General features: G+C 40.5%; 1 protein-coding gene across 4 annotated transcripts in view; it reads left to right on the top strand.

Annotated features, from left to right (window-relative positions):
• The window catches only part of LOC112256333 (teneurin-3-like), a 185,733-nt gene that overhangs the window by 28,701 nt on the left and 132,410 nt on the right, over positions 1-24,622 (top strand). For all 4 annotated transcript variants that reach the window (XM_042325644.1, XM_042325643.1, XM_024429505.2 and 1 more), the window contains exons 2-3: positions 1,308-1,679; positions 8,042-8,317. In XM_042325644.1, the coding sequence (XP_042181578.1) occupies positions 1,412-1,679; positions 8,042-8,317 (544 nt within the window). In that variant the 5' untranslated portion in view covers positions 1,308-1,411. The remainder of the gene's footprint in view (positions 1-1,307; positions 1,680-8,041; positions 8,318-24,622) is intronic.

Genomic DNA, 24,622 nt, shown 5'->3' with positions numbered 1-24,622 from the left:
ACATGTCTCAGTCAGAAATCACTTCATCGTCCACAGTTCAAAATGCTGCAGCACAGCTTTTAACAGGCACCAGAAAATCTAACCATATCAAACCCCATTTTAGCTTCTCTACACTGGCTACCAGTCACTTTTTTTAGAATACATTTTAAAATGGTATTAATCATGTTTCAGGCTTGGTTCACCCACATCCTGTATCTCTGATCTTTAATCCCCCTACGAACCAGGATGCAGCCTGAGATCCTCTGGCAAGGCACTTTTGACCATTACAAAGTCTTGGTTGAAAACTAAACGAAACCGGGCATTTGCCATTAGGGCCACTAGACTTTGGAATGGTCTGCCAGAGGAGGAGATCAGGCTTGCAGATTCAGTGCCTATTTTTAAATCCCATCTGAAGACACACTTTTATAAAGATGCTTTTAATGTATGATTTCAATGAATGATTTGAATGAATGAATTAATGTATAATTAATATTTGTTTCATTCTCCTTCTTCCTGTCTTTGTTTCTTTTCTTAGTAATTTTATTACATTGTTTTATAATACATTTTAAGCAATTTGTTACTTATATTGAAAGCGCTATACAAATGTTGTTGTTATTGTTATTATCATTATTATATTCACCCATCCTCTACCTCTAGTGCTTCTGGGAGTCTCCCAGGAAACGATCTCCAGGTAGTCTTCCGTAGCTTAACATGCACACGGTGTCATTAAAATATGTTGATGGTTGTAAAGCAAAGTTTCAGTTGATCAGTTTCAGTAGAGGAAAGGTAGGGGTGTCTGATACACCTGTCTTCGGGCTTCCAGCTGAGCCAAGACAGAAATGAAAGTGTGGTATTTCGGGATGAGTGGAAAAGGTTGGTATTTAACACTTGAGCAGCACACCAGGGATTCCCATCACTCACTCTCCCCTTGGGGTTGTTGCGGATTCGTTTTTTTTCTTTCTTCCCACGTCTGTCCCCATTTTACCGAAATCCTCACCAGTGAAAATCCGCCCTTTGCACGTTCTACGGTAGCGGCTAATCAAAGTGTCTAAATGAACGTCTACCTCAGATATATATATATATATATATATATCACACACACACACACACAACTAAGTTGTGTCCAAAATAATAAAATAAAGTGTGAGAGTGAGTCAGTGAGAGGTGATCTGTTTTATTGAGGGGAGTTCATGCATGGAATGGGCTTATGGGTGGGGTTTGAGAGGTGGTGGTGGTGCTGTGGTGGGTGTGAGTGTGGGCTTTTGAAGATTAAGTGGGCGGATTAGTGTTATCTGAGCTTCTCATCTCCCTCCTCTCTGTTTGTCCAGGTCGACAGAAATACAGAGGGAGAGACTTACCAACAGCGTAAAGCGGAATATCCCAAAGCGATCATCTCAGGAGAGAACGGGGGAGGACACAGAATGCAGGCAGCATGGAACAGGTGAAGGAGCAGCGGCCCTTCTGCTCGCTCTCCAAGAGCCAGAGAGACCGGGAGAGAAACCACGAAAGGGAGCGGGATCTGGAGCTGCGTTACACCGCATCATCGACAGACAGAGAAGGGGCTTGCCGGGTGCCTACACAGAAGTCCTACAGCTCTAGCGAGACGCTGCAGGCCTACGACCATGACCCCGCCCGGCTGCTATTCTCAGGCCGAGTCAAGGAGAAGGCCTATCAGGAGACCAGTGACTACGGCAGGCCTGGTCAGTACAGTCACAGCTCTATTCCAATGATATGAAATCATTGCAATACGCCCATAATATGCTTAATAATTGCCGTATTGTATAGATATAATTTGTTTAGATGAGATTTGATTCAGGTTTCATGTTTATTTTTTTAAACATAATTAACTTGAACACATGGAGTTTGTTAAAAAAAATGTAAGAATATAAATTCATTGTCTACAGTTTAGCTCATTGACATAGAAAATATTTTTGATACTGTATTAGTAAGTCTGATGTTTTGTCTTAGGTAAAGTACTCCATGGGTTTCTTTAAACTGGTGGTGGTCTTTATCTTCTTGTATGATCAATTTACCAGCATTCATAGCTTGTCACTTGAGTTTTTTTTAATTAATCCATGCTGAAAAGTAGAGCTCTTTTTCGATCTGTGCTTGAACTATGTACAGATCCAAACAAAATTATCACACTCCACTTCACATACCAATGAAAATTACCCATTAAACTACTGAGCAAATAACCCAGCTTTTTAATTGGTTGCTGGCAATTGGCAGGAAATGTTCATAATAAGAATAAAGTGTTATAGCCGATTCTTGATGATCTATGAACGGATCATAATTAATGACATATTTCTCATAGATTCCTGCTAATTGGCGCCAGCTGGAAATTAATAGCATTCTAATTAGGCTGTGGGACGAATGTTAGTTTTCCCTTTATTTCTAGATCAAGTTAGGACTTTTAGTGAAAAGGTAATGAGCGATTGGACTTATTATCACCTCAATGCTAATTCAGTTGGAGCACGATTGCAAAATGAGTACTTTGTGTTTGAACAACATGTCCTTGTTCAAATGTAAATCACAACTCCAAATACTGAACGATTCAGTTTAATTTGAAATTATTATGTGAAATGTTTTGCATTGTCAAGTATTTATCTGTTTAGAAAAAAGTTCACAACTTGGACCTTAATAAAAACCTAAAACTATACATTTGACTTATTATCCGATGAAGTTTGAAATATTACATAGAATATTGTCAATGTATCTTATTGCTCCGTTGCAGTTTTTACCTTACAATGTTCTTTGTCAATTTCACTAGTTTTTACCGGAATAACCGGTAAATAAATGCATGAAACTGATTTTTGTAAATTATTTTATTAATTGCTATTTTACTTATATTAGTCTTACTACTTGCATTGTCTGCAATGGTATTTTTTAAATGAATATGGGTAAAATACATGTGTGTAATCTTATGCAGCATGAATTTACATTTTCAAACATTCAGCTAGAAGAATAAAAAATACAAATATTAATGGAAAACTTTGACTGTATTTTCCCCAAAGTACATTTTAGAAAATAATTACAGTGAACAATAATTTATATTACTTGGTATAATTTAATTTTGTCCACACATTTAGAAATGTTACTTTGGTAGATTTTTTTCTGTTTACTTCAGACCACATTTTGTATTTACTCAATCCAGCATTGACAGTGTAAATTTCCATGCATCTGTTTTTCGCTTTTTGTTTCTATATTAATTTCTCACTTTAAGTTCAGATTTACAAACGATTAAGAAGACAGAGCCGTGAATCTGTTACAATTTACGATTTAGGTAGTTGGATACAATGAGTGGGATCATCTTTTCCTTGAGTACTATGGAATGTTGTTTTCAGACGGTTTGTTTTAGGTTCAAGTGTAAGGTCAGTCCCGGTAATCCTCAAAAGCAACAAACGTCCTATTTACTTCTATCTTAAAGTGGAACTGACAACATTTTAGCAACATTGACTCTTATTAAAGTCTGTTCATATACACCCCCAGGAACAACATTACACCTTTTTAAATGTTTTCTGACAAGTGAGTAATTACATATTGTCATTTTCACATTTTCATAAATTCTTAAGTCAATCAGATGTATTAAATCCCATTTTACATCAGCCAATGTCACAAAATGCTATACAGAAACCCAGCCTAAAACCCCAAACAGCAAGCAATGCAGATGTAGAAGCACAGTGGCTAGGAAAAACTCCCTAGAAATGCATTGACCTAGGAAGAAACCTAGAGAGGAACCAGGCTCTGAGGGGTGGCCGGTCCTCTTCTGGCTGTGCCGGGTGGAGATTATAACAGTACATGGCTAAGATGTTCAAACGTTCATAGATGACCAACCGGGTCAAATAATAATTAATCACAGTGGTTGTAGAGGGTGAATCAGGTCAGCACCTCAGGAGTAAATGTCAGTTGGCTTTTCATAGCTGATCATTCAGAGTCAGAGTCAGAGTGTCGAAAACAGAGGGTCAGGGACAAGGTAGCACGTCCGGTGAACAGGTCAGGGTTCCATAGCCACAGGCAGAACAGATGAAACTGGAGCAGCAGCACAACCATGTGGACTGGGGACAGCAAGGAGTCATCAGGCCAGGTAGTCCTGAGGCATGGTCCTAGGGCTCAGGTCCTTGGAAAGAAGAGAAAGAGAGAGAGAATTAGAGTGAGCCTACTTAAATTAACACAGGACACCGGATAAGACAGGAGAAATACTCCAGATATAACACGGACCCTAGCCCCCGACACATAAGCTATTGCAGCATAATTATGTTTGGGAATTACATATACTAAGGCATTTGTGAGTGGAAAAGTGGCAGTGCGTTTGGACAATTAATAGACATCTCTTCTCCAAGACCGGAGTCTACGCAGTATCACATTGGTGTAAAGGATCGGGAGACAGGCGCAGGAATGCGTAATAGGGGTTTTTATGGACCCAAAGTACAGCGTGCCATGTAAAGGCACGGGGATGAAGACCAAACAAACACATATACAAAACACAGGGTTGAAATCCAAACCAAAGAGCGAGGAGTACCTCGAATAAATTCACGGGCGCACAAAGATACCACACAGGACGAGACCCGTGATCATCTGCGCAATACAAGCGGCACGAAAGCCAAAAAAACACAGCACAGGTACTCACACAACCAACAGACGTTGTAAAAATAATCGACAAGACCATGGTGAACAAAGGGCACTTTTATACAATTACTAATCATGGAAATGGGGACCAGGTGTGCGTAATGACACATTTCCGGGGGTATCCGTGACACGCAGAGCAGTGCGCCATAGCCAATCGGAGCAACAGTAGGCCTTTTTGCAAACAAGGCATTTGCTACTCAGGTCTGCCATCATTTTACATGTACCTGCAACAGCACGACTTTAGAACACATTCGCCAAAGCCACAGAATACACCTTAATGGAGTTTTGCAAATATATAAATACCATGGGAGTCCTCTTACATTTGGGAACTTTACAGTCCTATTGATCAAACAACCGTGAAAAGATAGGCTCTCTCTCACTCAGTTATGCACATCAACAACAACAAGATCAAGGACTAATGCTAGACAGAACAAGATGAGCTAAAATATAACGTACGAACATTTAGATGAACTCTCAAACTTTTTCAGCTTGTCAAAATTGCATTAATAAACAATGGGCCATTGTAGCTTACTTGTCCTTCTGCAGCTTGCCTGCCAGTAAATTAATTATTGTCTCAACCAAACTCCCAAGCTAACTGGCTAAAGTACCTCTGCCCTGTGTCTGTGTTCTTTTGCCCATTTTAATATTTTATTTTGATTGGGCAATCTGAGATATGACTTTTTCTTTGCAACTCTGCCTAGAAGGCCAGCATCCCGGAGTCGCCTCTTCACTGTTGACGTTGAGACTGGTGTCTTGAGGGTACTATTTAATTAAGCTGCCAGTTGAGGACTTGTGAGGTGTCAATTTCTCAAACTAGACACTCTAATGTACTTGTCCTCTATTCTGATTAGATACAGTTTGCGCTATTCTGTGAAGAGAGTATTACACAGCGTTGTACGAGATCTTCAGTTTCTTGGCAATTCCTCGCATGGGATAGACTTAATTTCTCAGAACAAGAATAGACTGACGAGTTTCAGAAGAAAGGTCTTTGTTTCTGGCCATTTTGAGCCTGTAATCGAACCCATAAATGCCGATGCTCCAGATTCTCATCTACAGTGCCTTGCAAAAGTATTCATCCCCCTTTGTGTCTTTCCTATTTTGTTGCATTACAACCTGGAATTAAAATAGATTTTTTTTTTCTGTATCACTTGATTTACACAACATGCCTACCACTTTGAAGATGCAAAATAGTTTTTTTTATTGTGAAACAAACAAGAAATAAGACAAAAAAACTGAAACTCTTGATCATGCATAACTATTCACCCCCTCAAAGTCAATACTTTGTAGAGCTACCTTTTGCAGCAATTACAGCTGCAAAGACTCTTGGAGTATGTCTTTATAAGCTTGACATACTTTCACCAGCCTCTGTAGTCTAAAGAAGGACAGTTATATTGCTTCTTTAATCAGGACAACAGTTTTCAGCTGTGCTAACATAATTGCAAAAGGGTTTTCTAAAGATCAATTCGCCTTTTAAAATGATGAACTTGGATTAGCTAACACAACGTGCCATTGGAACACAGGAGTGATGGTTGCTGATAATTGGCCTCTGTACGCCTATGTAGATATTCCATTAGAAATTAGCCATTTCCAGCTACAATACTCATTTACAACATTAACAGTGTCTACATTGTACTTCTGATCAATTTGATGTTATTTTTATGGACCAAAAAAATTGCTTTTCTTTAAAAATCAAGGACATTTCTAAGTGACCCCAAACTTTTGAACGGTGGTGTACATAGCGCATTGATGTGAATCACACTGCTTTTCTCTCATTTAGCTATTTGCGCCTTACAGATTGTGGTTGTTGTGGATGATTATTCACAAATCTAAATGTGTATTTGAACCCAATAATGGTTGAATTCAAGAAGTTTAAGTTGCTAATCAATCATTATTTTTGAAACCAGTGCACAGCCATTGAAATATACACTCTTGCAACAGCTGCATAGTGCAGTTCCCAGCCTGTGGAATAAAATTGAGGCTTTTTTTGCTCATTCTAATTCATGTTGATAAAAATATATATATTTTGTAAAATAATAGTTAAGACTTCAAAACTTGTAGGGAATCATGTAGTAACCTAAAAACTGCTAAACAAATCAAAATATATTTAATATTCTTCAAAGTAGCAAAGCTGTCATCAAGTCAAAGGGTGGCTACTTTGAAGAATTTAAAATCTAACATATATTTTCATTTGTTTAACACTTATTTTGGTTACTACATGATTTCATATCTGTTATTTCATATTTTAGATGTCTTCAATATTATTTTAAAATAAAGAAAAACCCTTGAATGAGTAGGTGTGTTCAAACTTTTGACTGGTACTGTATATCCATTGATTCTTGAAGAATATAACTTATAAATGCCTCATGAGCTTAGTTCAAATGTCCTACTGAATGAGAACCCGAAATATGCTTGTGTTTTCCCGATGTTTGTAAACATTGCAAATGTAAACAAACACTGTATAGCCTCATAACATGGTTAAAACAATCATTTTGATATCATTGATGGTCAGTCCTCGCATCCATAGCTCTGTTTCTTAATCTGAGAGTGGTTACATTTCTCCAGGCCCATCCCTCAGCTTTTTGTCAAAACAGAGGCGGGGCGGCCGTTTTGTTATTATTTTATCTGTGTATTTGCCCTTTAAACAGCTGCATATGATCAAGATATCAATATTTTCAGTAGTGCTCAAAGCATGCCATTCCATGAGCGCAGCATTCATTTTTCAACTCGAATCAATAAGCACAATCGTCCTCCATGACAACCAAATCATAAACAGTAGGGCTGGCTAATAAGTCCTTAGTTTTGGGGTTATGCTCAGGTAATACAATTTGGCTAATCTATACTTCTGTATTTCTAAATCCTATTCTTGAAATCAAGGGGTATAACATTTATTGTAATGACTTGAATTCTGATAGACTGGTTTTTAATGTAAAGATATAATTTAATATTTTTATTATTATTATTATTATTATTCTTCTTATTATTATTATTGTATGTAATAGAAAGCAATGTGTTAGAAGAAGCCTACATAACCAATCCATAAAGTAAAATGTAACATCTATATATGGCCAGCTATGTAAACTTTAAGATTGATTTATCCTGCAATAGATGTTGTTCAATTGGAAACATACATGTTTGTCTTCTTCTAATGCCTTTTAAAGGGAATGTAATCTAAAAGTAACGGAATGTAATCAGAATATGTTACTGAGTTTAGGTAATCCAAAAGTTACGTTACTGATTACAATTTTGGACAGGTAACTAGTAACGGATTACATTTAGAAGTAACGTACCCAACCCTGCCTACTGCCCTTCTAAGAACAGTCAAACAATTTGAAAGCTATACACCGTGGCATATATTCTGGGTTTAGGATTGGGGTTTGATAATATTGTTAAATTATAAGGCAGCTATTTAAAAGCGCATTTGTTTTTGATTTTACAGGACAGGGCTTCTCGCTGAGGCAACTTGGGATATGTGAGCCTTCCACACGCAGAGGCCTGGCCCTCTGCCCTGAAACGGGCCTCTCACACCCCCTTGGTCGCTACTCCAAAAGAACTGTCCCCACAGAAAATCATGAGCCCACATCCCCGGAACGTACCATGGCTCTCTGGGGAAGGGGTGCCAAGTCAGGCCAAAGCTCGTGCCTGTCTAGTCGCTCCAACTCAGCCCTTACCATCACAGACACGGAAATTGACAATAAGTCGGACAACGAAATCGGTAAGTCTGCCAAACCTTTATTTGTTAAATGTGAGCCCCCTGACTCCTGTTTTGTGGAGATATTGTTTAAGTACAAAGTTAAAAAAAAAAAGGAATCACAACAAATGTTCATCCTAGTCAGCAGTGTGTTATAGTCTTTCATTGGTGCTCAGGAAAACATTCATTTGTGGAAGCGATGAATGGTGGGTTCTGATTGGTGCAAGTTGTATTTGGAAGGACTTTTGTGGATAAGAATTTGGTCTACCAATTGAGTGGTTGGTAGTCACCTGGCCTTCTCCACAGGGAAGTAGGGGAGTTTTGTAAAGTTTCCCTATGGGCTAGCGTGTAATCAAAGATAGCTTTGTAAAGAGTCGGTCAGAGATTTCGCTTAGAAATTCCACAGTGGTTGAACGAGAACACACAATAGCTGATTAAGTAAGTTCAATGGTTTGAAGTGCAATGATCTTGCTCGAAACCCGAAACTTGAGACTGTGGTATTCTTTTGAAGAGATCTTCTGTGCATCGAATGCGGGGTAAACAAGTATATTGCTTTAAGGTGGAACTGACTACTTTGCAGATATGTAACAAACAGACAGTAATATCAGTTAACTATATCAAATTCCCAGTTTATGCTGCAAAACCAACTTTGTAAGAGGTTTTAAAAATAGGTTATATTTGACTCAAAATTCCATGACTTAGAGCAAGGCATTGTTAGCAGAATAGATGGATGGAGCTCAATACATTATTAATATAATTCACCAATACATTTCATGGTAGTCCAAAATATATTGCTATCAGGTTGTAAATCACAGCTGGCCTGGTACATTTTTTGCTGCCTCCACTCATTCGGGATGCACTGTTTCAGTTTCATTGACTCAATATCAAGTCATTGACATTGATATACAAGTAGTTAGGAAAGCTAAAGCTAGCTTTTTCAAACAGAAATTTGCATCCTGTAGCACAAACTCAAAAAAGTTATGGGACACTGTAGTCCATGGATAATAAGAGCTCCTCCTCCCAGCTGCCCACTGCACTGAGGCTAGGAAACACTGTCACAACCGATAAATCCACGATAATTGAGAATTTCAATAAGCATTTTTCTACGGCTGGCCATGCTTTCCACCTGGCTACCCCTACCCCGGTCATCTGCCCTGGGTCCCCCACAGCAACTCACCCAAGCCTCCCCCATTTCTCCTTCACCCAAATCCAGATAGCTGATGTTCTTGAAAGAGCTACAAAATCTGGACCCCTACAAATCAGCCGGGCTAGACAATCTGGACCCTCTCTTTCTAAAATGATCTGCCGAAATTGTTGCAAAATTGTCCCCTATTACTAGCCTGTTCAGTCTCTCTTTTGTATCGTCTAAGATCCCCAAAGATTGGAAAGCTGCCGCGGTCAACCCCCCTCTTCGAATGGGGAGACACTCTAGACCCAAACTGCTACAGACCTATATCTATCCTACCCTGCCTTTCTAAGGTCTTCGAATGCCAAGTTAACAAACAGATCACCGACCATTTCGAATCCCACTGTACCTTCTCCACTATGAAATTGGGCTTCTGAGCTGGTCATGGGTGCACCTCAGCCACGCTCAAGGTCCTAAACAATATCATAACTGCCATCGATAAGAGACAATACTGTGCAGCCTTATTCATCGACATGGCCAAGGCTTTCGACTCTGTCAATCACCACATTCTTATCGGCAGACTCAACAGCCTTCGTTTCTCAAATGACTGCCTCATCTGGTTCACCAACTACTTCTCTGATAGAGTTCAGTGTGTCAAATTGGAGGGCCTGTTGTTCGGACCCCTGGCAGTCTCTATGGGGGTGCCACAGGGTTCAATTCTCGGGCTGACTCTCTTCTCTGTATTCATCAGTGATGTCGCTCTTGCTGCTGGTGATTCTCTGATCCACCTCTACGCAGACGACACCATTCTGTATACATCTGGCCCTTCTTTGGACACTGTGCTAACTAACCTCCAGACGAGCTTCAATGCCATTACAACTCTGCTTCTGTGGCCTCCAACTGCTCTTAAATGCAAGTAAAACTAAATGCATGCTCTTCAACCAATCGCTGCCCGCACCTGCCCGCTCGTCCAGCATCACTAGTCTGGATGGTTCTGACCTAGAATATGTTGACAATACAAATACCTAGGTGTCTGGTTAGACTGTAAACTCTCCTTCCAGACTCACATTAAGCATCTCCAATTAAATGTAGAATCGGCTTCCTATTTTGCAACAAAGCATCCTTCACTCATGCTGCCAAACATACCCTCGTAAAACTGACTATCCTACCGATCCTCGACTTCGGCGATGTCATTTACAAAATGGCCTCCAACACTCTACTCAGCAAATTGGATGCAGCCTATCACAGTGCCATCTGTTTTGTCACCAAAGCCCCATATACTACCAACCACTGCGACCTGTATGCGCTCGTTGGCTGGCCCTCGCTTCATACTCGTCGCCAAACCCACTGGCTACAGGTCATCTACAAGTCTTTGCTCGGTAAAACTTTGCCTTATCTCAGTTCACTGGTCACCATAGCAGCACCTACCGACAGCGCCCGCTCCAGCAGGTATATTTCAGTAGTCATCCCCAAAGCCAATTCCTCATTTGGCCACCTTTCCTTCTAGTTCTCTGCTGCCAATGACTGGAACAAACTGCAAGAATCGCTGAAGCTGGAGACTCTTATCTCCTTCACTAATTCCAAGCACCAGCTTTCAGAGCAGCTCACAGATCATTGCACATGCACATAGCCCATCTGTAAATAGCCCATCCAACTACCTCATCCACATACTGTATTTATTTATTTTCCTCTTTCGCACCCTATCTCTACTTGCACATTCATCTTCTGCACATCTATCACTCCAGTGTTTCATTGCTATATCGTAATTACCTCACCACTATTGCCTATTGTATTGCCTTACCTCCCTTATCTTACCTCATTTGCACACACTGTATATATACTTATTTTTTCTACTGTATTATTGACTATATGTTTGTTTATTCCATGTGTAATTCTGTGTTGGATGTGTTGAACAGCTTTGCCTTATCTTGGCCAGGTCGCAGTTGTAAATTAGAACTTTTCCCCCTCATATTGTTTTTCGGTGGCTACAGCTAGAGATGCCGGTGTCATTTAGTTAGCTAGCAAGAAATATGAATCACTTTGCTAGCCAACTAACAATGCTGAACTTGAACGACTGTTATCCACAGTTAGCATGTATGTCTCTTAGTTGTCAATCACATGTATTTGACATGATCAAAAGGGCATGCAGGCAGTTCCCATTCAGTGGTCAAAGCGTGGGTTGGGATAAGCATGCATTGACCGGCAAGTTGCAGAAGGGCGAGCAGGCTACAATTCCCAATCTATTAACAGTGCAATTTTGACAGCCCACTACAAGCTGGAACAGTTTGAGAGGCTTTATCTACTCTTGCCCCATTAGACTTTAGCTCATCTTGCTCTGTCTTCCATTAGCTGTTGATCTTAGGGAGGGAGAGATAGCATACCTGTTCATGGTTGTTTGATCAATAGGACTGTAAAGTTCTGAAATGTAAGAGGACTTCTGTGGTATTTACATATTTCCAGAAAACCATTCCGGTGTATTTTGTGGCTTTTGGCGAATACTTACTAATGTTCTAAAGTCACGCTGTTGCTGCTGCCTGTGAACACTGTCCCGTTCAAAATGAATGATGGCAGGCGGTATGGGAAATGGCTTATTTGCATATAAGCTTCTACACCTGCATTGCTTGCTGTTTGGGGTTTTAAGGCTGGGTTTCTGTACAGCACTTTGAGATATCAGCTGATGTACGAAGGGCTATATAAATAAATTTGATTTGATTTGATATAGCCAATCAGAGCTACGGTAGGCCTATGGCGCACCGGTCTGTGTAGAGCCCTGGACAAGACAGACACTGCAGCAAATACAACCTAATAAAAAGGTGTCTATTAATTGTACAAACACACACGGGCCACTTTCAGTCTATATATTGCTTTCAAATTTTCCCAAATGCCTAAGTGCTCGCTTGTCAGAAAATGTAAAAAAGGTGTCATATTCTTCCTGGGGGTGTATATGAACAGATTTGTATGAGTAAAAATCTGTTCATATACACCCCCAGGAAGAATGATGCCTAAAACGCTGGCATTTCCACTTTAAGTGATACATCGGTCTTTTATTTTGATTTAGATAGGGTATTTACTGAATTGAAAAGCACTCTATATAGCTATATAAAGACAGTTTGTTTCGTTGCTTTTGCTGAATGTCGGGTACTTTCAGTGTGTAATATGTCTTACAGTGAACTGCATTTATTCTGCATTCATGACAGATTTCTATAGAAAGTGCAATGTTTTGCCTTCAACTGGTTTAATTTGAAGTGAAGTTATTGTCTAATACTTGTTTGTTAATGTCTTTGTGGTATTATATTTTCTGCACATCAGCCAAGGTCTCAGGTATATTCTTTGGAGCCGTTTTGAAAGCGGAAGTCTTTGCTACTGTTGGGCTAATTTAAGGAGTTCTTTATTAAAATGTATTTAAAAAAAATCTTTAATGCTCTCAAAAAGCATATAAAATCTTGTTTACCATAGTTGCCTGTATTGTCATGTACAGTGTTTTGCTACAGTATCACCATACTTTTTCAATCAGTATTACCAAAGGTACACAAGAACGAGGCAGATGATAGTGGTTGATTATCAAAGGACTTTCGTCAAATGGCCAGAGCATATAGGAAGGGTACGTGGTACAAAAGGAAATGTGTCGTGTTCAGACTCAAATCAATTCATTTTTCGGTCATGTTCAATCTCTTGAGACGTGGATCTGAGATGTGGATCTTTCGCCTCTCTTAATTGCCTCTTGAGACCCACCCTCTTTGGCTTACATAACATTATCTAAGGAAAGGTCATCTCCAACTGTGTACTCTGTGACAACTGCTGATGTAAAAAAAAGAAGGGCTTTATAAAGCAGATTGGAATTTGATTGATTGATGGAAAAAAAACATGGAAGATAAATTGATGCAAGTGTAGTGATCGAAACAATGAATGTTTCCACCACCTGCTTGTTCACACATTTCCTTCCAATTTATGTGTTCTCATAAAAAAAAAACTTTAAAGCCCCACAAGATTTATGTGATGCCATATCATGTCTTTCCAAATAACTTATTGACAACTTGTAATGGGAGTAAAACAAGAGATTTGAGGGACCTTACAAGGCACCTAACATGGTGCTTTCTTTCTCACTTTTTCCAACATCTTTGTTGCAGCTGCAACATGCAACGCATGAACCCCCCCCCCAATCTCTGTGGCTCAGAAAGCGCATGGAATTTGCTGATTTCAAAAGGCCCTCCTTTGACTAGAGAGCTCTGAACTGGTCTCCTACCCCCCGCAGCCTCTCTCCTTTGGTATCTCTTTTGGAGATGTCTGGAGGGCTGCCGCTGATTGGGTCTTGTTAGTACGACTCCCCACTGTGACTTTTATCTCGCCCACTTTCCCCGTACTATTTGAATCAAAAGGGGAAGTAAACAATACGTGCTACGTCTTGTTCGCAGGTATCTAAGCTACCATCCTTTAGAAATGTCCGCCCCGAGTTCTCAAATTGTAATTAATGCGCCAATCAACAGCCGCATTGTTCATTAGTTATCGTGTTATTCATATATCGTATCCGACGCCACCTTTTAATTTTCTACTGGATCAAAAAAATAATAATAATAATGTCCCACTGCTATAAATCTTGTTCTTTCTCTTTTTGTCATGAAGCATTACACTTTCAACTTTTTACTATTTAATGAAGCAGCTAAGAGAAATGACCCATCCAAAGGTTTCCATCAACTGAATAGGCATATGGAAGCCGTTAGAAAGGGCCGTTCAGATCCACTTATTCACAAATGAACTCAATATTTCATTGTAATTCACACCATTATGGGCAGTGCGAGACACATACTTGACTACTAGAGACTACCAGAGTCTTGGCAGACTGTTGGTGCATAGCATTTGCAACTGTTAACCCCCTGATCCAAGAGAAAGAAGACTACGATTAAAGATGGTCTTTGCTGGCCATGTTTCCTCTCAAAATAGTCCAGAGAATTTAGAATTTTCGTTTTGCGATGTTGGTTTGTTTGTCGTTGTGTTGGCCCTGATGATGGGTAATTGTCTGACAAATGAATTGAGATGATTGTGCTGAAGCATACTCTGTCGACTACAATCCAACGCCTAATGAACCAGAGTCTTCAAGACATTTTTTAACAGCTGTTTTATGTTATTAACGTTATGTGTCTGTGACATTTTCAGTGCACTAATTACAAAATAAGTCAAATTTATCCAAACAAGACAGCCACCAAAGATATCTGCCAGTTTTACACACCACTCAATTGAATCACATGAGAAGACCGCACAGCACGCACCAGAGTCCTGTTGGGTGTTTGTTTGAAAGCACCTCACACTCCCGTACACACGGGCGCACACACTGGGAGTCTAACAAATGAATGTGTCGCAATTCAAAAACACCTGCCTCAGATCTGCGTCACATCATTTGACAGTGGAATCCATCAATTGATCATGGAAGACAAAAATTAACCCTCACACTGCCTACATAATTCAATAAATTGTGAATATACAGAATAAATAAGTTTAGTCAAAAGGGTTTGACCATCTGTGATGTGTTTGAAGAAAACTCCTATCTGGATGCATAGCAGGCGTTCACATCTTCCCAGAGAGCTGGGAATGTGTCACTGTGTTTTGAGCCACAGATCCTCGCGACCTGAGCGCCGGCCACATCAAGTTGCAAGCCAGGCGAAGTGTTTCAGTTGATGTATCGTCTTTATTTTCTCCTCTTCTGTCCCATTAACTGCTCCCTCTTAGAAGAGTAAACTCTTATCCTTTGTCGCGGTCTTTTGTCCACATTTTGTTACGTTACAGCCTTAAAAAAATGAAATATGACATTTGCATAAGTATTCAGACCCTTAACGCAGTACTTTGTTGAAGAACCTTTGTCAGTGATTACTGCCTATTTGGGTACAAGCTTGGCGCACCTGTATTTGGGGAGGTCTTCTATTTCTCTCCGCAGATCCTCTCATGATCTGTCAGGTTGGTGCACAGCACAGCAATTTTCAGGTCTATCCAGAGCTGTTAGATCGGGTTCAAGTCTGGGATCTGGCTGGACCACTCAAGGACATACAGAGATTTGTCCCAAAGCTACTCTTGCGTTGTCTTGGCTGTATGCTTAGGGTTGTTGTCCTGTTGGAAGGTGAACCTTCGCCCCAGTCTGAGGTCCTGAGCGCTCATCAAGGATCTCTCTGTACTTTGCTCCGTTCATCTTTGCCTCGATCCTGACTAGTCTCCCAGTCCCTACCGCTGAAAAACATCCCCACCATTCCAGGACCTAAGTAAAAACCATGGCTTGGATAAAGACTGTTTTACAGGTAACCAGAGGTTGCTACTTTTTAAAAGGAATAAAAGTGTTTGACCCTCAGGTAACTCAGACATTGAAGTGTTCACTAATGCAGAAAACTTGGAGTATCATAGAAAACTATTTCAAATCTTTACCTGGGTATTTTATCCACAAAGAAACACTACAAACTATATTAAACCGAAATGGGAGGAGGAACTTAACATTGAAATAACCAATAAAACGTGGTTGAACATATTTGAGACCCAATTAAGCTCTACCAACTCAATTACGTGGAGAGAATTCTTTTGAAAGAATGTTATACATTTCTTCATAACACCTAAACTGAAAACAAAACAGACTGACTCCCAACACCCTTGTTGGAGAGAATGCGGGCTATCAAGAACGGATCACATACATATATTTTGGTCCTGTCCTGCAATTGAAACTTACTGGGGAGAAATAAGATCTAACATTGGAAAAATAATGGGGTTTGACATAGAACAAACACTAATTTCTGTGTTATTGGATGAAATACCTGATAACTTACACATTTGAGAAAATTACCAGGTGAAGATCCTACTGGCAGCCAGTAAAAAGGCTTTCACTAGGAAATGGCTACAAAAAGAGCCCTTCCACCGTGACACAATAGATAGACATTGTTAAAGAAATACATTATATGGAGCGTATGACCTTTGCTTTAAGAACTTATGAGGATAGAGGCCAAGAATACTGTGAAAAATGGGTATCGTACTTAAAAATGATCTAATTCAAAGATAATGTTACTGTAACTAATCTTGTGAATGTATGATGTGCTGTACCTGCCAGAAGTTATTAATGCTTTATTTAAACAATTTGTGTGTTCTTCAATAAAAACAAAGTAAAAAACAACAACAACAAAAACATCCCCACACCATGATGCTGCCACCACCATGCTTCACCGTTGGGATGGTGCCAGGTTTCCTCCTGACGTGACACTTGGCACTAAAGCCCTGATTTGGTGGAGTGCTGCAGAGATGGTTGTCCTTCTGGAAGGTTCCCCCATCTCCACAGAGGATTTATAGAGCTCTGTCAGAGTGATTATATCGGGTTCTTGGTCACCTCCCTAGGAAGAGTCTTGATGGTTCCAAACTTCTTCCATTTAAGAATGGAGCCCACTGTGTTCTTGGGGACCTTCAATGCTGCAGGAATGTTTTGGTTCCCTTCCCCAGATCTGTGCCTCGACATATTGCTGTCTCGGAGCTCTATGGACAATTCCTTTGACCTCATGGCTTGGTTTATGCTCTGACATGCACTGTCAACTGTGGGACCTGATATAGACAGATGTGTGCGTTTCCAAATCATGTCCAATCAATTAAATTTACCACAGGTGGATTCCAATCAAGTTGTAGAAACCTCAAGGATGACAAATAAAAACAGGATGCACCTGAGCTCAATTTCAAGGCTCATAGCAAAGGGTCTGAATACTTATGTAAATAAGGTATTTATGTTTTATTTATTTTTTAATACATTTTAATACATCCATTATGGGGTATTTTGTGTAGGTTGTGATGATTTAAAAAATATATATTTTAGAATAAGGATGTAATGTAACAAAATGTGGAAAAAGTCAAGGGGTCTGAATACTTTCTGAAGGCACTGTATATGGGACAGTGTAGCATGCTCATCCATCTCCTGAACCCACAATGTTTTCTATTTTGGTGGATTACAGAGAGCGCTTGCTGGGGAATATTTTGTTGCTGTTTCCTCGGGTAAATGATCAATTCCATTGGAACTGAATTTCTGTCAATTCTATGAGAAGACTAGTGGCGCACAGGGCCTTACTTTGAGAAGATTGATATCCAATTCATACATCGATGACCTCTTATTTTCTAAAATGACATGTTGTAAATTGAAATTTCAATGAATCCTGTGTGGTTCAGTGGAATTAAACCCAACCTTGCTGTCCAAACCGATTTGCTTTTGTCATTGTTGGTAAGCAGTTGCATACATCAGACCAAACTGCACAGCATGCTATTATAATCAAGTCCTACTCTAGAATTTTTAAATGACCAGATCTGCTATAGACTGTACTCTAGAGAAATGGCTGATTTCATTTCAACAGGCAGCCTAATGGAGTTGCTGTATTAGCCACCTACATGGAAACAGTTAGGTGTCTATTTCTCAACACATGACAAGGAAACGGGTTCAGGCTGTGTGTTGAAGGCTGTGCTGTTTATATAACTGTCTAGATCTACTTGTCTTTTTCCTATTGCTTTGAACAGAGTTGGCATCATTAGCACCTACTCAGGTGAAACTTGTTCTAATTCCGATCAATGGTGGCTTTTCCCCTGCTGATGCACTGCATTATATTGCTGTATCAATCATAGCTTTTGTCGACATGAGATCAAATATAATGCTACGGGTAAAGACTACTTGTCAAATGGCCAAATCACCCTGATGCTTATTGACGCTCCCATGTCGACTATTAAACGCATATGTTTTAAATGACAACTCGTAGATATTGATCTGAAAGAAAAATGGTTGGCGAGCCATTATAATACTTTGTATCCTTGACTTGTTTGATAAGATCATTTATGGAAGCATAAAAGCAGCTATAAAGAGTGATTTAAAAGTCGTATTACAGGCATGGCAGGCTTTAAACCTGATTCACAGGAGAGGAATGCACATTAAGATCAGTCTGATATTCAGAGGACATGCCTGCTGTGAATATTCACGCAGTGGTATTTTAAAACGTCAAACGATTACGTTCATCATCAAACAGAACACTTCCCCTTTGATGATATAATATCTGGATTGGAGAGTACATGCGCACACACTCAGGCATGCGGACCCATGCGCGCACACACACATGCACGCACGCACACACGCGCATACACACACATTTTACATGTGAGAGAAGGGTCAGCGTACAAAGGAGGAAATAGAATGAGCCATTGAGATGATTGATCACATGACTGTGACCACAGGGAGGACAGTGTTATTTTCATTGTCAAACTCATTATACCGTAGAGTCCTCCTCTACTTTTATCTATATTCTTTATATTTTACTCTCAAGTACAGACCTTTTTCTGCATAAATACACACACACACACACACACACACACACACACACACACACACACACACACACACACACACACACACAGGGCGAGTGATACTGAACATCTTCAAACCTTAAATGTGAAGAATCTATTCCCCTTTGACTGTATGTCTCTTCTTATAATGTACAAAACATCCCCTGGCTATATACATAATATATATTTTATTCTAAGACATCTTGGTCTAGTTTAGAAAGATGTTCGAGCTACATGTACTGTAATGTAAGGGATCCCCTTCAGCCCACAGTGGCTTGGAAGTGGTTTGGAGAGGAGTATTCTGGTCGTGATTAAAAATGAATGGTATCAAAATACATAAAGCATTTGTCCCAGATTGAAGTATCATGAAACTGTGGTCACTTCAGCTCCCAGGACGGAATTATGTCATGGACGATGGAGGGGTTACTCAAATAACCGTCTGTTCTCAATTCAATTCATCAAGTCGCTAATGCCAACCTAAGCACTTTACAGATATAGATTGGAGTGCAACGGTTGAAATTGTATATTGCGTGACTGATTCATTTTCAGAGAAAACCGCACTCCCTTGTCAGCATGTCCTTTATATCCTCTGTCTGAAGACAACTCCAACAGGCCTCAACCACCAGGCCATTGAATCATTGCCTTTTATAATAACTGAAAAAGAAACGAGCATGAAACAGAATCTGTAGTGCAGTCGATTGAAGTCGTTTCACTTTGAATGGTTTACTTCTTGAAGTAGTAAAGTCACAGTATTTACGAATGTATAGGGTTTTGCGCATGATATTAACTAGAGTCTACAAAGGCATATTTAGGTTATTTAGTACCTTTCAGTAATCTCTGTCTAGCCTCTATCTAGTATTGTGATGTGGTTTGATTGACCGCAGTCCTAAAGAAAAATATGCCTTTCTCCCTTGCTCTCGAGTGGCGCAGCGGTCTAAGGCACTGCATCTCAGTGCTCGAGGCGTCATCACAGACCCTGGTTTGATCTTGGGCTGTATCACAACCGGCCGTGATTGGGAGTCCCATAGGGCGGCACACAATTGGCCCAGTGTCGTCTGGGTTAGGGTTTGGCTGGGGTAGGCTGTCATTGTAAATAAGAATTTGTTCTTAACTGACTTGCCTAGTTAAAATAAGGTTTAAAAAAAAATCCCCATGCTGTTACTGCAGATGTGTTCTCAGCGGAGAATACTGTATGTTCTCAGTCAACTTACCTGGTAAGAGTTCAAAAATAAACCGCGAGCTGCCGGTAGTTGACATGCCATATCCCAGCATGGGACCCTGTGTGGTGTATTGATCTGGCCTGCGGGTCTGCAGTAGAGGTTAGGGCCCTCTCTGGCAACAGTGGAGGTCACTCAAATAAATGAGTCCGGTTGCTAGCAGCTTGGAGGTAACAGCCCATTCATCTCGGTAACCCACTGTGTCTTTTTAGTGGCCTCAATAGTGGGATTATTAGACAATGGAGCAGCACAGGGGCAGACAATGCCGGAGGGCTTGGCAAAATATGTGATAGCGTTGGCCTAGCTATTGTTTGTTTTCTTTCTCTCGGTTCTTGAAGAATCCGTCTACAGGGTTTTGCATATGCCTTATTCAATCTCCGCTGGCCTCTGTCTATTATCCTTATAGCTCTTGAACCAGTAGCCAAGCCAGTGACCAAGTTTGGTCACTTATTTTGAGCAATTAAGAAATATACACGGAGTGTACAAAGCATAAGGAACACCTGCCCTTTCCATGACGTAGACTGACCAGGTGAATCCAAGTGAAAGCTATTATCCCTTATTGATGTCACTTGTTAAATCCAAATACACTTCAATTAGTGTAGATGAAGGGCAGGAGACAGGTTAAAGAAGTATTTTTACGCCTTGAGACAATTGAGACATGGTTTGTGTATGTGTGCCATTCAGAGGGTGAATGGGAAAGACAAAGATTTATAAGTGCCTATTTACTGCCGTACAGGGTATGGTAGTAGGTGCCATGAGCATCGGTTTGAGTGTGTCAAGAACTGCAATGTTGCTAGGTTTTTCACACTCAACAGTTTCCCGTGTGTATCAAGAAGGGTCCACAACCCAATGGACATCCAGGCAACATGACACAACTGTGGGGAGCATTGGAGTCTACATGGGCCAGCATCCCTGTGGAAAATGTTGACACCTCGTAGAGTCAATGCCTCGACAACACTCTTCTGAGGGCAAAAGGGGGTGTTCTTAATGTTTTGTACAATTAGTGTATACAGTGGGGCAAAAAAGTATTTAGTCAGCCCCCAATTGTGCAAGTTCTCCGCCTTAAAAAGATGATCATAAAAAGATTTTCATCATAGGTACACTTCAACTATGACAGACAAAATTAGAAAAAATAAGTATTTGGTCAATAACAAAAGTTTCTCTCAATACTTTGTTATATACCCTTTGTTGGCAATGACAGAGGTCAAACGTTTTCTGTAAGTCTTCACAAGGTTTTCACACACTGTTGCTGGTATTTTGGCCCATTCCTCCATGCAGATCTCCTCTAGAGCAGTGATGTTTTGGGGCTGTTGCTGGGCAACACGGACTTTCAACTCCCTCCAAAGATTTTCTATGGGGTTGAGATCTGGAGACGGGCTAGGCCACTCCAGGACCTTGAAATGCTTCTTACGAAGCCACTCCTTCGTTGCCCGGGCGGTGTGTTTGGGATCACTGTCATGCTGAAAGACCCAGCCACGTTTCATCTTCAATGCCCTTGCTGATGGAAGGAGGTTTTCACTCAAAATCTCATGATACATGGCCCCATTCATTCTTTCCTTTACACGGATCAGTCGTCCTGGTCCCTTTGGAGAAAAACAGCCCCAAAGCATGATGTTTCCACCCCCATGCTTCACAGTAAGTATGGTGTTCTTTGGATGCAACTCAGCATTCTTTGTCCTCCAAACACGACGAGTTGAGTTTTTACCAAAAAGTTATATTTTGGTTTCATCTGACCATATGACATTCTCCCAATCTTCTTCAGGATCATCCAAATGCTCTCTAGCAAACTTCAGACGGGCCTGGACATGTCCTGGCTTAAGCAGGGGGACACGTCTGGCACTGCAGGATTTGAGTCCCTGGCGGCGTAGTGTGTTACTGATGGTAGGCTTTGTTACTTTGGTCCCAGCTCTCTGCAGGTCATTCACTAGGTCCCCCCGTGTGGTTCTGGGATTTTTACTCACCGTTCTTGTGATCATTTTGACCCCACGGGATGAGATCTTGCGTGGAGCCCCAGATCGAGGGAGATTATCAGTGGTCTTGTATGTCTTCCATTTCCTAATAATTGCTCCCACAGTTGATTTCTTCAAACCAAGCCTGCTTACCTATTGCAGATTCAGTCTTCCCAGCCTGGTGCAAGTCTACAATTTTGTTTCTGGTGTCCTTTGACAGCTCTTTGGTCTTGGCCATAGTGAAGTTCGGAGTGTGACTGTTTGAAGTTGTGGACAGGTGTCTTTTATACTGATAACAAGTACAAACAGGTGCCATTAATACAGGTAACGAGTGGAGGACAGAGGAGCCTCTTAAACAAGTTACAGGTCTGGAAGAGCCAGAAATCTTGCTTGTTTGTAGGTGACCAAATACTTATTTTCCACCATAATTTGCAAATAAATTAATAAAAAAATCCTACAATGTGATTTTCTGGATTTTTTTTCTAATTTTGTCTGTCACAGTTGAAGTGTACCTATGATGAAAATTACAGGCCTCATCTTTTTAAGTGGGAGAACTTGCACAATTGGTGGCTAACTAAATACTTTTTTGCCCCACTGTATATTCAAGTAAAGAAGCACCTTGCTCTTGCTTGCTGGATATAAAATAGCTTACAGTGTTCTCAATGAACTGGCAGGGAAGTTTGAATAGCGAGAGATTCTCTGGTGTGATATAATCACATTGGCTGGTGGTAAAGATGCAATAAACGGGAATCATTGGTTCTCCCCACGCCCAATGTTTATCAAATACATTTGTATTTGTCACATACACCAGGTGTAGACCTTACAGTGAAATGTTTACTTTACAAGCCCTTTACCAACAATGCAGTTTTAAGAAAAATACCTAAAAAAAAAAAAATATCATTTGTCTGTCCGGCTCCTTCTAGGGGCAATCACCTAGGGGCAATCAGCGGTTGCTACATATATATATATTTTTTAACTTTAAATGAATGATATACCCATGGATTCTTGAAGAATATAACTTGTAAATGCCTCATGAGCTTATTTCAAAATGTTGTACCCCAAATACACTGAGTGTTCAAAACATTAGGAACACCTTCATGATATTGAGTTGTGCCCCTTTTGCCCTCATGGACTACAAGGTGTCGGAAGCGTTCAATAGGGAAGCTGGCCCATGTTGACTCCAATGCTTCCTACAGTTCTGTCAAGTTGGCTGGATGTCCTTTGGGTGGTGGACCATTCTGGAGCGTGAAAAATCCAGCAGCGCTGCAGTTCTTGACACAAACCGGTGGTCCTGGAACCTACAACCACACCCTGTTCAATGGCACTTGAATATTTTGTCTTAGCCATTCACCCTCTTGTCTCTAGGCTTAAAAATCCTTAGATAACCTGTCTCATCCCCTTCATCTACACTGATTTGACATCAATAAGGGATCATAGCTTTCACCTGGTCAGTCTATGTCATGGATAGAGCAGGTGTTCATCATGTTTTGTACACTCAGGGTATAAGCTTGATTTACTCTGTTTGTTAACAAAATAAATGCCTCAAAACATGGTTAAAAATGTATTTTGATATCATAGATGGTCAGTCCTTGCATCCAGAGCTCTGTCTATGAATTTGACAATGGTTTCATCTCCCTAGCCCCATCCCTCATCTTTTTATCGAAACAACGACAGGGAGAATGATTTTTCTATTGTTTCTACTGCTGAATGCCGCTTTTTAAAAGCTGCACCAAGGGATAGCGTGATGTTTCTGGAGTAGTTTGTCTGTGTGTTCTCTTGGAATAAGTATGAGGATGACATTTGGGACTTCATTATAATGTTTGCAGAGAGAATATTTCTTCCACCCCTCTGCTGCATGACACAAGATATTTAGTGTGGTTGAACAACATTACTCCCGAATAATAGAATGCGTAGTCGGCCTCACAACGGAAGCCGTGTTTCACTTCAGATGAAGCTTTTGGTGGCGGGACTGATAACGTGCGACATCATACGTTTCATCATCCTCGCATTCTGTTACAATGTATCATCGTCCCTTTTTTTGTCATATAGCCTGCTGCGCTATTCCTGTTTTCGCACCAATGTGTTTTCGCACCAATGTGAACGGCATGCTAGACTATAGAAACCCATACATACTGTTTAGTGGGCTAGCTGTCCACACGTTTAATACAGTGGTGTAGTGGGAGTCCAGTATAATGAATTCCTTGCATTTCCCCTTGGTCTGAACAAGATCCTCTGGCAAAATGGATGCACTGGAGGTGTTGCCCTTTTTCAGAGTAAGATAATGGCAGTTGCTTACGTCCTTGTGAACATGAACGAGCACAAGTAGCTTGTAGATAACAATACTTTTAGGATGCTGGATGGGTGCTTCATTTTGGACTGCAGGGGACAGAGCAACAGAGGTCGCTATAAAGAAGCAAGACAAGGGTGACATATTAGCAAGAAAACGTAGCATTATGCTAATGTATCCAGGGAGACAACTTCAGTTGTGCAGTAGCACACTACTCTGCATTTCCTAGCACTAGTCTGTTGATATTCCATGATCTAAGTCCTGTGTGTGTGTGAGCCACATTCATTTTAGCCACATCTTTTAGTTTGTAGATGTAGGTTTTACGTGCACCCAGGTGCTGGCTGACAACTTAATGAATTATGTATCTGGAAGGAAGGGGAAACTCTGGGAGGGGAAGCTGATTCCCTGTACTCTCCATTAATATTG

Source organism: Oncorhynchus tshawytscha, linkage group LG08 (assembly GCF_018296145.1).
Source record: "Oncorhynchus tshawytscha isolate Ot180627B linkage group LG08, Otsh_v2.0, whole genome shotgun sequence".
Classification (NCBI taxonomy): domain Eukaryota; kingdom Metazoa; phylum Chordata; class Actinopteri; order Salmoniformes; family Salmonidae; genus Oncorhynchus; species Oncorhynchus tshawytscha.
Note: the sequence above shows the minus strand (reverse complement) of the source record. Positions and strands in the feature narration are given on the sequence as shown.